General features: G+C 44.4%; 1 protein-coding gene across 2 annotated transcripts; it reads left to right on the forward strand.

Moving 5' to 3' along the window:
- Positions 1-1,197: 1,197 nt before the first annotated feature.
- M6PR (mannose-6-phosphate receptor, cation dependent) lies at positions 1,198-11,296 on the forward strand. Of its 2 annotated transcripts, none has more exons than XM_037068503.1 (7): positions 1,198-1,398; positions 5,531-5,710; positions 6,686-6,852; positions 7,983-8,092; positions 8,376-8,506; positions 9,326-9,452; positions 9,884-11,296. In XM_037068503.1, exons 2-7 carry the CDS (start codon positions 5,535-5,537, stop codon positions 10,004-10,006), a joined length of 834 nt encoding a protein of 277 aa, XP_036924398.1. In that variant the 5' UTR covers positions 1,198-1,398; positions 5,531-5,534; the 3' UTR covers positions 10,007-11,296. The 2 variants fall into 2 exon arrangements, with proteins under 2 accessions (XP_036924398.1, XP_036924397.1); XM_037068502.1 differs by having other exon boundaries at positions 5,534-5,710.
- The last annotated feature ends 16 nt before the right edge of the window (positions 11,297-11,312 follow it).

Below are 11,312 nucleotides of genomic sequence, written 5' to 3' on the forward strand. Positions count from 1 at the left end.
GCATCATGCTAAGTGAAATAAGCCAGGCAGTGAAAGCCAAATACCATTATGATCTCACCTATAAGTGGAACCTAATCAGCAAAAACAAACAAGCAAGCAAAATACAACCAGAGACATTGAAATAAAGAACAAACTGACAGTAACCAGCAGGGCGGGAGAAGGGTAAGCGTCATCAAGAACCCCATATAAAGGACCCATGGACAAAGCCAAAGGTGGGTAGGGTTGAGGGTAGGAGGTGGGGGTGGGTGGAGCAGGGGAGAGTGGAGAAGGTGGAGGAAAGGAAACAAATGTACTTGAACAATTTTTTTAAGAAAAATCAAAATCCAGACCCTATCCTCCAAGAGAGAGGAGACACACTCAAAAACAACGTCTTAGTTAACCCAGGGTGAAATCAGCTTACAGCCAACTAAGTACAAGCCGCCAGCGGGCATTCGGGAATGAAGGATTCTGAACAGAGTAAATCCAGGAAATCACAGGAGCCATAGCACTTCAACTGAGCTCTAAAAATCAGTGGGACTTCAACAGGCAGCTAATAAGGGATACCGCAAAGGCACTAACACTGAAATTGCGTTGCTCCTTCTCCAGGACAATGGAAACGCGCAAAGGATGGACAAATCACAGCACATCCCAAGGTACTCAAATGTAGAAGGGAAAGAACAAAGGTGTCGTTAAGAAATCAGATGACCAGGATCCAGTCACTAGCCACTATCGTCTGGGCGCAAACGTCGGTCACAGGGAGACTCCAGGCTGGCACACGGCGAAACAGCGCCTCTCTCAGGTACTGAACTACCTCAGGCAGGAGAACCACCGCGAGCAGGAGACCGCGCATGAGAACTACAACTCCGCTGAGGCCTGGAGTACAGACCCCCAGCCCGTATTTCCGCTTCCGCCGCCTGCCCTCACTCGCCCTCTTCAATACTACCTACCGAAGAGCCGGCCGGGCGAGTGACCGCGCGTGACCTCGCGTGACGGGCGCCCCCTAGCCAGCAAGCCCGGAAGCAGGACTCTGGGACCCATTGGTAGAAAGGCTAGTCAAAAAGGTGGAACTAAACTTGAAAATCTCGATAGTGATTGGAGTTGATAGGACAAGGACGCCCACAATACTGCCCAATCAGCGTCCAGGATGACCCGGAAACCAGGAATGGAAAGCGGGTGAAATGGTTAGTGGTCACATGCCGCAGGATCTAGTGGGAGGAGCAGTTGTCCAGCGGCCGCCTGGCGCTTCCTGTTTCCGGTTGCCGGAGTGGAGCAGTGCAAGGCGAAGGAGGGAACGCTGGCTGTGACACGAGCTCTGGGACCGGGGTCTGCGGCTGGCCCCTCGCTGGCCCTGTCTCCCGGGCCCAGACAGGTACTCACCCGGGGAGTCTGAACTTTGGCTGCTTCCTTTGCCCACGACACGTGAGTATGAGGGGCTGGAGCACTCACACCTTGGCCACTGTGACAGGGGCCGGATCGTGAAGTCTCCCTTATCCAGGGTTCTAGCCAAAACCAAGCTAAGGAGCCCTAGAGCAGAATGGAGGCATAGGCGTAAGGGTAGGAGCTACAGAATCCGAAGGGAGTTGAGAAGAAAGGACCCCCGAGACCAGAGGGAACTTACATGTATTTGGAAGGCAGGGGAAGGAAGGTCCCTTGGTATAGAGTGCGTTTGATGTGTTACTGGATGCCTTAGAAGGAATTTTGGCCTGTATCGTGGAGGGAGGTAAAGTAGCATCATTTGGATAAGGTCTAAATAGTTGGAAAGTTAGATTAGAATTTCGAGAACCCCGGGAGAAGTTTGAGGGGGGGATGAGTGTGTGGCGTGGAGAAGAGCAGCCAGTAGAGGGATTCTTGTCTTCCTCTTTGTAGGGAGCTGCTGTCCTTGACAGGGACCTACTCCTCTGAAGCTTTTCGACACTGAGCCTTTTAGCTAACTAGGGATGCTATTCTAAAAGTGTAGGTTGCTGGAGGGAGGAAAGAAGGGCGGCTATAGCAGAAACGGTCAGAGGGGAAACAGTGGAATTTCCATTGAAAAATGGAAAGTGCTCATGGCTGCTCTTGAGGAGTGGGGAAGAGAGTGATAAAGAGACAGTGATATAAACTGCTTCCCACTTCCTGGAGTAATTATTGGGCATCCCCCCGAAGAAGAATTTTGTAGCATTATCAAATAGCTCTGTCATACAAAGAGAAAATCGAAAGGTATTTCTCAAAGTCTATAGCCCTCCCCTGTATTTCCAAAGTATCTAGACGAACTCTTGCACCTTGAGAATCTAACTGTAGCACTTTAAAAAGGGACTACCCAGCCCTTGGATTTCATACTCTTCCTAATACACTATTGCACCCTTGTATTTATGAGAAAATTTCGAGCAACTATCTTTATGCCATGAGTCATCCAAGTTACCCCAGTCCTTTAGTCCGTATTTAATAATTGTATAATGTAAGGCCAGGAACTTAACCTCTGTGAGCATGAGTTTCTTCATTTATAAAATGGGAGAAATTACATCTACTTTTCTGGGCTTTGACGGTTAAGGAACATATTCTAGATAAAGCACTCCAAGCAATGCCACGGAATCAGAAGTGCTCAGCATATAGTTAAACCTTAAGCAAGAAAGAGAGAAGAATATGAATTGGTTCTCATCCTCTGCTCTTTGAACCAGTAAGCTAAATAAAAGCTAGTGCAGTTCAACCAGTGCTGACTGTAAGGTGTTACCTTTCGGTTTTTTCCCCAGTTTTGGAGATTCTTTGTTTTAATTTGGCAAAAGAAGTCATCAACTGTTAACAGATAAGGGACTGACTTTGAGGCCAAAAATACACAAATTTGTGTTTGAATATCCCTGTAGAAAAACTGGTCCTGGGAAAAATATCTGGAAAGCCTAGAATGGTGAAATTTTAAATTAGGTTCTTAGAGAATGTAAGGAAAATGTCATGATAAATAGATCTAATAAAAGGAATCTCTTACTTCTCTTTAGTAACTCAGCTGGTCACATTGTGTGTTGAGCAATGAGTTAATTTAGGGAAGGTTGAAGTTGGAGGTCTGAGTTCTTTATTCCACCTCCTACTCAGTGAATTGTGTGAGGCATTGCTTCCCCTTCTTTGTCAAAAAGAAAGCAAAGCTTTGGCTGCCAACTCTGATCCCACAAAAACCCATGTGACAGGAAGTAGATATCATGCAGTTGTTGAGTACAGGCCATGAGCTCTGAAGCCAGGCTGACCTTGTTCACTCTAGTAGCTCTGTCTCAGTTTTCTCATCTATAAAATAGGGACAATGATTGTGACATTGTCCCTATTGTTGTTAATCCTACAACAACAATTGAGTTGTTGTAGGATTAACAGTGCTTCTAACAGTGCCTGAAAAGATAGGCACTCAAGAGTGTTTTCTTTTGGTGTTTTAAATGTGTTTATGGGGGCCTCAGACTTTCTGGCTGACTGTAAGTATTCTGTGGAAACAGCTTCTTAATATTACCATAGCGAATTAATGTTTGGAATACAGAAAGTCAGGGAGACAACTTTCCAAGCATTTGTGGTTCTAATGGAGTGTGGAAAACAGCAGGTCAGATTATAAGTGAGAAAAATTGGAAACAATTAAGTCTTTGTATCAGAAAAATTAGTGATACTGACATGAAATTAACAAGCAGCAGTGGCCTGGAGAGTCATTAATGATCCCAGGGTGAAGTCTTTGGGAAGGGCAACTCAGTGTGTCCCGTGTGTGAGGATGGATTAGAGAAAAGAAAATGAGTTTGGGAGCTAGGGCCCTGTGTTTTTGCTCCTGGAGCAACACAAGCTGCAGGTCAGTTGGATTTACTAGATTGTAAAGTGACTTGGTGACTAACCCCCAAGGGTTGTCAGCAGTTTGGGGTGTAGACAGACAACTGTACTCACTGGAAATCTGGAAACTCTTGAGACTTGTTGCTTGTGGAGCCGGTGGTGGGTTGTGGAGGACTTCTTCAAACTGCTGGTTTTGGCCTAGTGAATTTCCTTCTCCCTCTAACTTAAATGGGTGAGTGATTTTTCAGAGATGAGACGTGAAACAATGGCAAGCTTTAGGTACTGTGGCTGTGTTTGTCTCCCTCCATTGTTCTCCGGGTAAATACGAATGAAGACTGTAGGATGCTTCTGAATGTCGGATTAAGTCAGAGCCCAACGTATTCGTCTCTCTCTCTCTTTTTTTTATTGTACATCTTTCTTAATAACTTCCAGAGAGATCCCGTCAAGTATCAGATTTGAGCGTTGTTGCGGGGAGGGCCACCGGTTTAAGTGGTATTTATGAACTCCAGCCCCTGCACACACTTCTCAGTTGTTCATCTCCTGTGTTATGGCAAGTCCACGCAAAGCCCCCAGCCCTCTGGCCTCAGCTTCTTTTCTATAGGTACAAGATCTGCAAAGTAAGAAAAACAAGCACAAAGACTTGGTTGGTCCTTCCAGTAGCATGTGCATGTGTCAGAGATTAAACCATGCATGTCTAAGTACACACGGCTTTAACTAGTGAGATACCGCCATCTTTCTTCTCACCGAACAGTAAAGAGGCAAGGCTCTCTCCACTCAGGCTGTCATAATTAATTCTTCTTTATTCTTTCGCTTTTCTCACCCCCATGGTATGTTCTGAAGGACTCAACTAGGAATTAGACTGAAGGTTATATATATGTATGAGTTTCCTGACACAGGTGATTTGGGGACAGAGATATTAAAATGTACTGTTTACTGCATATGCTGAAGAATCTTATACTTTCTACATAATCAAAATACCATTTATTGGTAGTATCTATGTATCCCTACATCAGTTGGTCCTTCTGACAGTTTCTAGAGAGAAAAAAAATGTGTCTTTCTTCCAGTAGAGCTGTGGAGTTGGTAAACTGCTTTGGAAGTCGAGATAGTCTTTTTTTAAGCACACTTCACAGAAATCACCAACAGCCTATAGACACCAACTCTTCACCAAGGCCAGAGCCATCCTCTTGTCAAATACACATTGGGCCCCAAACTGAGGGGCCCAGGAGGGACAGCAGCTTCACAGTGGTGTTGGGCAATGGAGTCAGCTAGGAGGAGGCTTTCAAAATAAGTTTGAAAGAGAAAAAGAGAGACCTAAGAATCCAATTCAGAATATTAAGGGACAGGGAAAAAAGAACTTGGAGGAAAGCTAAAAGCTTGAAGTAGACAAATACAAGAAACAAAAACCAGCTTCATAATGAAGAAAACTGGTTAGTGTAAAATAAGAGGTGATTGCTGGATGATAAAAAGCTTGTTGTTGTTGTTGTTTTTAAGATTTTATTTATTTATTTTTAGAGAAGGAGGGGAGAGAGAGGGGAAAACATCAATGTGTGGTTGCCTCACATGTATCCCTTACTGGGGACCTGGCCCACAACCCAGGCATGGGCCCTGACTGGGAATCGAACCGGTGACTCTTTGCTTTGCAGGCTCGTGCTCAATCCATTGAACCACACCAGCCAGGGGTAAAAAGTTTGTTTTAAAAAACTTTTTTTTATTACACATTCACATTCTTTATCTCTTTCCCTTCTCTTCTGACCCTCCCTCCACCCCCAACACACACACTTCCTCCCAGAAGGATGGTCCCCTTCCACAGCTGCTGGAGGGCTGGGCTGCTGCTGCTGCTCCTGGCCATCACAGCGAGAGAATCCTGGCAGGCAGAAGAAAAAACCTGCGACCTGGTGGGAGAAAAGGGTAGAGAATCAGAGAGAGAGTTGGCTGTACTGAAGAGGCTGGCACCACTGTTTAACAAAAGGTAAAAATGTGGAGAACCTTAAAGGGCTAGAGAAGAAGAACTTTTTTTTCACTCAGCCTCTCCAGACAACCTCTGGCACTCCCCCCACCCCCACAAACCCCTGATTTCATGACATTCTTGGCCCCCAGTATCACCCAGACTTCCAGAACCACTGGTCTCCACAGACTCTGACCCCACCCAGTATCTCTGGTGCTCCACAGACTCCGGAACCCCTAGGACCCCTTGCCCTGGGAGCCTCATGGAGGGGGAGATGGTTGCGGGTGATGCTTACTAGAGAACAGCTTTTTTTAGGAAGATCTTTTACAACTGTTACTGATTTTATTTTGATACTACTATTGAATATGGAAGGGGTACATACGTAATAACCTCCTCCCTCTCTTTACCTGGAATAGCTGGTACTATCATGCTTTATGATGCAAAGCAAATTCTCAGCAAGTTTTTAGTGGCAATGTGTGGTTCTCTAATGCAGAAGAGGAACTGTTGCTAAGACTGGATCCAAGAGGCCAGCTTATAGGAATTTGAAAAGCATTAGATACTCTCATATAATAGGTCTTTAGAAGTTTCAGATTAGCGTATTTAGGCCTATACATGTCATCAGAAGTGTCAAGAATCTTCAGATACAGAAATAAGAAAGTGATCTTCAAGGAACAAGGGAGTATCTTGTGAACACAGACCCTTATTTACAGGGCAATAATAGCTAGCACTTGAGCATAGTCTAGAGCAGATATTTGAGGAGTATTAGCCGCAGGGTGGTGTATTTTAGTCAGTCATCATCAACAGTTAGGATGGTCTGTCGGGGTCACGGATATCTCATGATTCAGCAAATGATTATTCACTGTTACATTCAGCCGTGACACCATATTAGTAAATTGCGCCTTTCTTGGAGTCGGAGGTTGGGGGGTAAGAGGAAGAAAGGCTGCTCTTCCTAAGGCTGCTGGCCACTAACTCTCCTCCCCTCTCCTCCCTCCCCGACAGCTTCGAGAGCACGGTGGGCCAGGGCTCAGAAATGTACATGTACATATTCAGGGTGTGCCGGGAAGCTGGCAACCATTCCTCGGGGGCAGGCCTGGTGCAGATCAACAAGAGTAACGGGAAGGAGACAGTGGTGGGGAGAATCAATGAGACTCACATCTTCAACGGAAGTAAGACCCTCTCTGATGACTAATTCATTGATCCCAAGTCATTCCCTTGGACAGTCCTCTCTGCCTTTCCCAGTCTACTCAGGGTATCGTATGTGTAGTTCAGCACACGTGAGACTGTAAGCCACCGGATACTTAGTTCTACAGCTGCTCTGGGGCCAAGGCTCAGGACATGGGTGTTTTCCGGAGTTAGTGAAAAGCTCGTGCAGGAAAAGAAGAATGTAGCTGGAATTGTGTGGACTGGAGTCCTTGTAATACTTAAATCAGTTTTTCATGCTAGGCTTGAAAATATCAACCATGACTATTTCCCATCATATTCATCAAACTTTGCCAGTTACGTAATAAGAGATCAAGTTTTGCGAACCAGTCTACAAAAATTTCTCTACCAAATTGTGATAATGATGGTGATAATGTTTCTCAGAAGTCATAATGCTGGAAAAGACTACATGAGCACCTGTAATCCAATTCCTTCCCTTAGGCAGCTAAAAAAATTATACTCCCAGTGTTATTTGCTTCTATAAATAATATAATAAAAGTAACATAAAGAATTTGGGACTATGGGTCAAAAGACTGGATTTTTGATCCATGTTATATTCCCCTTGTCCTGTAGTTTTGAAAAGTCATTTCACCTTTTTACGTTGACATGTGTAAAATTGGAAGCAGAGTCCGTCCTTATTGCCCTCACATGTCTGTTGAGTAAAATATTTTGCAGAAGTTTGAACACACTAAATACTAATGAAAGAGAAATGCCTCCCAATCTTAAAAGTCATCCACTTTGAACTTATCTGTGGCTAATTTAAATCTAGGCTTTTCCCTGCTACCTAGTAACTAATTATATGGAACCTCCTCTTTTGATTTTAGCAGGTGTTGGGCGAATGTGAACCGTTCTGACAGTGTGGCCCATGATTGGTCGTTTGGCACTATCGGCTGCCTGCCTTTAATGTGGGAAATCAAGATTCTCATGAGTATTTGATCCTTAACAAGGGAACATAAAGCTGTGGTAAAAAAGTTTTAGGTTGGCATTTCCAGTATACAGAACTCATACTGATGAGGCTTATGTTAATTAAAACCAATTTGTCCGAACTTCCCAATTCCACTCCCCCCACTCCAAAACTCATTTTCCTTTCCTTCAGGTAATTGGATCATGCTGATCTATAAAGGGGGTGATGAGTATGACAACCACTGTGGCAGGGAGCAGCGACGTGCAGTGGTGATGATCTCCTGCAATAGACACACCATAGCGGTGAGGCGCCCGGGGGCCGAGAGTCTGAAGGGGAGTGGGATAAAGGGACTGGCCTGAGGCTAGAGAAACTTCCCGAGAGACACAGGAAACCTTGGGGGGGATTAGAGAGAAATAGAAGTGATTTTTTTTTTCCTGTGTAATAGACACCCATCTTCCAATGTACATAAACAAATAGGTTATTGAACCAGGAAAAAAACAAATGGTTTTGGGGTTTTGTGGAGAGGTTTTTTTAAGATGCAGTCCAAAGATGTTTTAAATATGTGTTCTGTCCTTTCATCATCAGGACAATTTTAACCCTGTGTCTGAGGAGCGAGGCAAAGTCCAGGACTGTTTCTACCTCTTCGAGATGGATAGTAGCCTGGCCTGTTCCCCAGAGGTCTCGCACCTCAGTGTGGGTTCTGTCTTACTTATCACGTGAGTCTTCTTTTTCCCTTATCATTCCAAGCCTTCCCTGGTTTTTTTTTAACTTGTAAAATTCTTGGATGTACGTGGGCATAAATTGTGTGTGTGGAATAATTGGAGGGAGAAGAACTTTGTGTGAAAAATCTTCATTAAACTCTTGACTATGTAAGTTTTGAAGAATGAGATTCGTTTTGTCCTCAGTAAATACATTTGAAGGCGCTTTTCACCCCTACTGGAGGGTTGGATAGTTCTTAATTCTGTCCTGTTAGAGCAGTGATTTTTAACTGGTGTGCTGTCACACAAGAATTTCTGAAACATGCAATACCTGACTGTATAGACAGAGGCACTGACCAACCTCTTTTCCCTTAGATTGTCAAATTTTAAAAAATGACAACAGCCAGTACAACAGTAGCCATCTGGTATGAATGAATCAAGTACCTGTTTTTTGTCAGATAGGCAGAAATATTTTTTGGTGTGCTGCAGAATTTTAGTAGTTAGTTTATTTATATATGCCATGATATGAAAATGGTTGAAAATCGATTCATTAGATTATTAGAACTTTTGGACAAACAGAACTGTGTCTAATGGTGACTGTTGGCAGAAGGCAGTCTTATTTCTTTTCTGAGCACTTTGCTTTTCGCAGACCGACAGTGCTCTCATTGGCTTTCTAAGGGAGTTACCTGCTCCCCCGTTTTGTTTAGTATCACTCCCCTTTTACCCCCAGCTTTACAGAACACACCTTACAAAACATCTGACAATGAGTGTAGAGACTGTCCTCGTTGTCTGAGTTTTACTCTTCCTGGTTTTGAAGTGTAGCTCTCTCTTCGGCAGGTCTGCGTCACTGATTGCTGTGTACATCATCGGGGGATTCCTGTACCAGCGACTGGTGGTGGGAGCCAAGGGGATAGAGCAGTTTCCCCACTTAGCCTTCTGGCAGGATGTCGGCAACCTGATAGCAGTAAGTGACAGGGCAGCTGGCCGGGCCTGTAGCCTGCATACAAGCTTGAGTGACCAACCACCCTGGTTTGCCCAGACTGAGGTTTCCTGAGAAACAGAAGGGCCAGCAAAAAGCAATACAGTTGGTTGCCCTCATGCTAGGTATGATAGCATCTTACCTGAGCATCTTGCTAAGACTTGGCTGGAAGAACACTGATGCTTAGATTTAGGAATCTAATACAGCTATTCAGAGGCCTATGTAGGAAGGTGAGACCTAATGATTAGACTTTTCCTCCTAAAGTCAATTTAGGCTGATCCTTGGAGCTTTAGGGGTTTTTCTTATTTCTGGAGAAACTAGTTCTTGCCACATTCTCAGACTGCATATATACTTTGCCATATTCTAAACTGGCTATTCCAAATTATCATTTCTTTCCTTTGTTTCTTTCCCTGCAGGATGGTTGTGACTTTGTGTGCCGTTCTAAACCCCGAAATGTGCCTGCTACATACCGTGGTGTGGGGGATGATCAGCTGGGGGAGGATTCAGAAGAAAGGGATGATCATTTACTACCAATGTGAATGCACTTTATATGCCCTGGCTTCTCCAGTCCCTAAACCAAAGCGTACTCAGCCAGATTTCTTAAGCAGCCTCTCTCCAGTCTCTCACCTCACCTTCAATGTTGCTCCTGCTCTCCAGTTTGCATTCTCTTCTCTCCAGTAAGAATGCCTCCCCATTGTTACCTATTTTGGTTTTTTTCTCTAGAGAGGTCAAGTTGTAGGTCAGAGAGAATATGATAAGGCCTGTGACAAAAGGCACCATCTCCATATAGGAAGGTACAAGTGGGCTAGTTTTGAGCAAACGCATATGGCAGCTAGCTGACCTTTTTAAACACACTTTCACCACTTTTTGAGACACTGGGATTCTTTAATTAAAAAAAAACATTATTTATGCAAGATTTGATTGCTTTCATGCTTACTCTGCCCTACAGTCATCTCCACAAGAAGCTGCATGTAACTTCTTGCTGCTTTGAACTACTTTGCAGTGATTACTTGGTTGCACACCAAGTACTGCTATTTGGTCTGAGCCTGGAAATGACATAGACCTGTTTCTTCCAGCTCTGGGGTTAGGACGGGGAAAAAATGTGACGTTTCCTAACTAGAGGATTGTCAGGTGCCATCGTGTCATTCGTTGGCATTGGGATACCTTTGCAGCTGGAATCGGGCCCTGGATTGTGGTCTTGAAGTTATCAGTCCATATGCAGACACAATGCCTCATCCAGTTCCGGGCTATCAGGAAGGGAAGCTGAAAGGGACCGCTGTTTACCTTGTCATGGGATCCCTCTGATGGCTTTTTTTCCTCCCACTTGTACATGTTGGCATAGCTTCTTTTACCAGTGTTTCTAAACGTGTCGTACTTTCTTCACAGACATGTTATTTTGACTTTTTCCCCCCAGTCCTCTGGAAAGGGAACGGAGGCAGAAGTGGGCCATCGAGGGCTCTGCCATCCTCCACTCTGGGTGTGGGATTCCCCTCCACCTGCCCCTGCTTCTGGCTTAGGGAACTACCTTCTTGCCCACGTTTCTGTGTAGAGGTTTTTAATGTTCTGATGCGTCCACCTTTCTTTGTAAGCCACGTGCCCAGAAATGTGGCCCGATCTTTAATAGTGAAGCTGTGCCGTTGAAGAGGAACATGGCTCCACTGAACACAAGAGGATGGAGTAGATGGGTCCTTTTATAGCCTTAGAGGAGAAAATGAAATTATTTCATCCTTGGACTTTTCAATATTATTGGAATGATTTTTTTTCTTTCTAAACAGGGAAAATAATGTTTCAAAAACATCCTTTTGTTACTTGTTTGCATCTCTTCCCCACTGGTGTTTTAAAAAA

Source organism: Sturnira hondurensis, unplaced genomic scaffold (genome assembly GCF_014824575.4).
Source record: "Sturnira hondurensis isolate 20B ecotype Veracruz unplaced genomic scaffold, ASM1482457v3 Scaffold0017436, whole genome shotgun sequence".
Classification (NCBI taxonomy): Eukaryota; Metazoa; Chordata; class Mammalia; order Chiroptera; family Phyllostomidae; genus Sturnira; species Sturnira hondurensis.